General features: G+C 30.8%; 1 protein-coding gene across 1 annotated transcript; it reads left to right on the forward strand.

The window, feature by feature from the left end:
• Positions 1-1,280: 1,280 nt before the first annotated feature.
• Positions 1,281-1,798, forward strand: LOC139842836 (F-box protein SNE-like). The gene has a single exon (XM_071832937.1). It carries the CDS (start codon positions 1,281-1,283, stop codon positions 1,779-1,781), a length of 501 nt encoding a protein of 166 aa, XP_071689038.1. The 3' UTR covers positions 1,782-1,798.
• Positions 1,799-2,619: the final 821 nt, after the last annotated feature.

Genomic DNA, 2,619 nt, shown 5'->3' on the forward strand with positions numbered 1-2,619 from the left:
CCATCTAACTTTCAGTTAGCACAAAAATAAAAATCATTTCTTAACGAGTTTCTTTAAATAACTACGAGTATAAGAGAAAAATCTATACATGAGAAGGATAGAAGAGGGGGTACCGTACTCCATATATTTGTTGTGGGAATGAGGAAAAATTAAGTTTTTCTTAACAATATATTTATCGATATTTGTTGTGATGTGGTCCAACGGTTGGTGGCATGTCTCTCTTAAGGGAGTTTAGGTGTTCGACCACCGTTAGCTACATATTAAAAACACAATGAATGTTATTTAAAAAACGCTCGAAACGATAAACCTTAAATCGGGCTAAATTTAAAAAAAAAAAAACTTCATAAAAGTTGAAAAAAAACGCTCGAAAAAATAACATTCATCACGATGAATGTTATTTCTTCGAGCGTATTCTAGATTATAATAATAACATTTATCACAAAGTATTTTTTTTAAATGTTCATATTTTCATTTAATTTTAATACTATTAAATTAAATAAAAAACGAAAATAAATGTTATTATTGTATTATGTATATTATTACTACACACCACCTATATACTTCATCCTTCCACTTTTATTATCCATCATATAATTGATTATCCAAAAAAAAGTTACTTTAATATCTATAAACTAACTGCAGTATTAATACTTAAAAATTTTACTAACGACGACTCCTGAAATTGTGGTTAAAACGCTTTAAGATATTGTACATTTTGATAACTGACTTTATGAAAGTGATTAGTAACCGTACCGTTATTTATTTGATCATCTATTTTACAAAAGTTTTTATTTAAACTTTTACTAAAAGAAAAAATGACATTCCTCTAATATATTTTAAACTCAATAAAATTCTAATAAAATGAAAAAGATGTACTCGGTAATATATAAAATAATAATAGAGGTTTGACGATAATTTAATAATGTTGGGTGTAACGGATAAAAAAGAATAGCATTGAATCGTGTAAATAAATAACAAATATATAGACACAAACCAACATTTTCACTTTACCCCAAAAAAAACAAAAATATTGACATTTTCCTCTTCATTTCTTAAATAACATTATTTTTCTAAAATTAAAATATTAACCCCCAAAGCATTGGTTTCTGTTTATTTCACACCCTCTTGGAATTTTGTCACTTGGTTTCTTCCATCTTCCGTCGATACCTTCCCTATGTCAATCTTCACTTCTACAAATACCCAAACCCCCTCTTTCTTTTTTTATTCATACATCAAACAACACAATTTCATCATTTATTCACATTATCTAAATTCACACCATGGTGCAAATTCAAGAAAATATTATTAGTAACGAGTTCGAAAATGATTTTTGTATTAACGATCACGTTGATTTACTTATCGAAATATTGAAAAGGCTAGATGGTCGATCATTGGGTGCGGCCGCGTGTGTATGCAAACAATGGTGTTCCATAACGCGTAATGATTCGTTATGGGAACATTTATGTTTTCGACACGTGTCACCTGCCCCGGTCGGTGTACGGCCCGTTGTATCTGCATTGGGCGGGTATAGAAGGTTGTATATGGTGTGTGTACGGCCTGTACTGAGTCGACTCAAAAGGAGACGAGTTGGGAATGAGTCTGAAGTTGTAAGGCGAGTTTGGAACCAACATGAAGTTGAACTTTCGTTGTCGTTGTTTTGTGTTGAGTACTATGAGAGGTTGTTGGTTGGTGGCGGTGTTGGTGGTGGTGGGAGAGTTGCCGGTGATTCACCGGCGGTGACGTCGTCGCTCAAGTTTTTATGCATGCCGGTAAATGTTTAGTATCGAGGGTAATGGTGAAACGGAGTCGTTTTTGTTTGAGTATTTGAAACGTTGCAAGTGTCGGGTAGTATAGCGGGTGACATTCTTTATTTTATTTCAATTTTATTCCCTATTAAGTTTTAATTTTTAATAATCATTTTTCTAATATTAGTTTATAGTAATTAGTTTAGAAATAGTAATGGTTTAACAAATATCTTACCGAGTGTTCAATTTCGTGTTTTATTGTTTCAGAAAGTCATGTAGTGCATTAATCAGTTGTAGTGTCTTAAAATAAATTTTTGTATTTATATAATACAGTAACTATAACTATTTACTTTGTTGAATTTTGAAATAAAAGGACTCGTAGTTTCTATTCACATGTGATGCGGACAATGTGGTTAATGTCTAATGTCTAATGTCTAATGAAACGAGAATAGAAAATTTGTTTTATTTCATTTTACATATTAAAATTAGAGCAAATTCTATGAAAAGTTACTATTATTTTACCTTATTTTTCTATTCTAAGTAACTTATTTCACTTTGCATAATTTAAAAGATTATTTTACAATAGTTAATAAAAAAAGGCCAAAATTCATAAAAAGGTAGCATATTATATTAGTTTTCCTATTTTCGGTAATATTTCATTTCCCTATAAAAAAGGGAATCATTTTTCAAAAGTTAATCTAAAAGACGAGTGTCGTTAACTTTTGTTAACTTTCTCAGTTAAGTGTCAACTTTGCATTACATGTCAAGTCTTTTATCGACCAACGTTTTCAACTCGCGATTTTGACACACGTTATCGACGCGCGATTCCAACATGCGTTTTTGACCTGCGTTTTCGAGGCTCCTTTTCAACTCG

The sequence above is a fragment of the Rutidosis leptorrhynchoides genome, chromosome 4 (assembly GCF_046630445.1).
Source record: "Rutidosis leptorrhynchoides isolate AG116_Rl617_1_P2 chromosome 4, CSIRO_AGI_Rlap_v1, whole genome shotgun sequence".
NCBI classification, from domain to species: domain Eukaryota; kingdom Viridiplantae; phylum Streptophyta; class Magnoliopsida; order Asterales; family Asteraceae; genus Rutidosis; species Rutidosis leptorrhynchoides.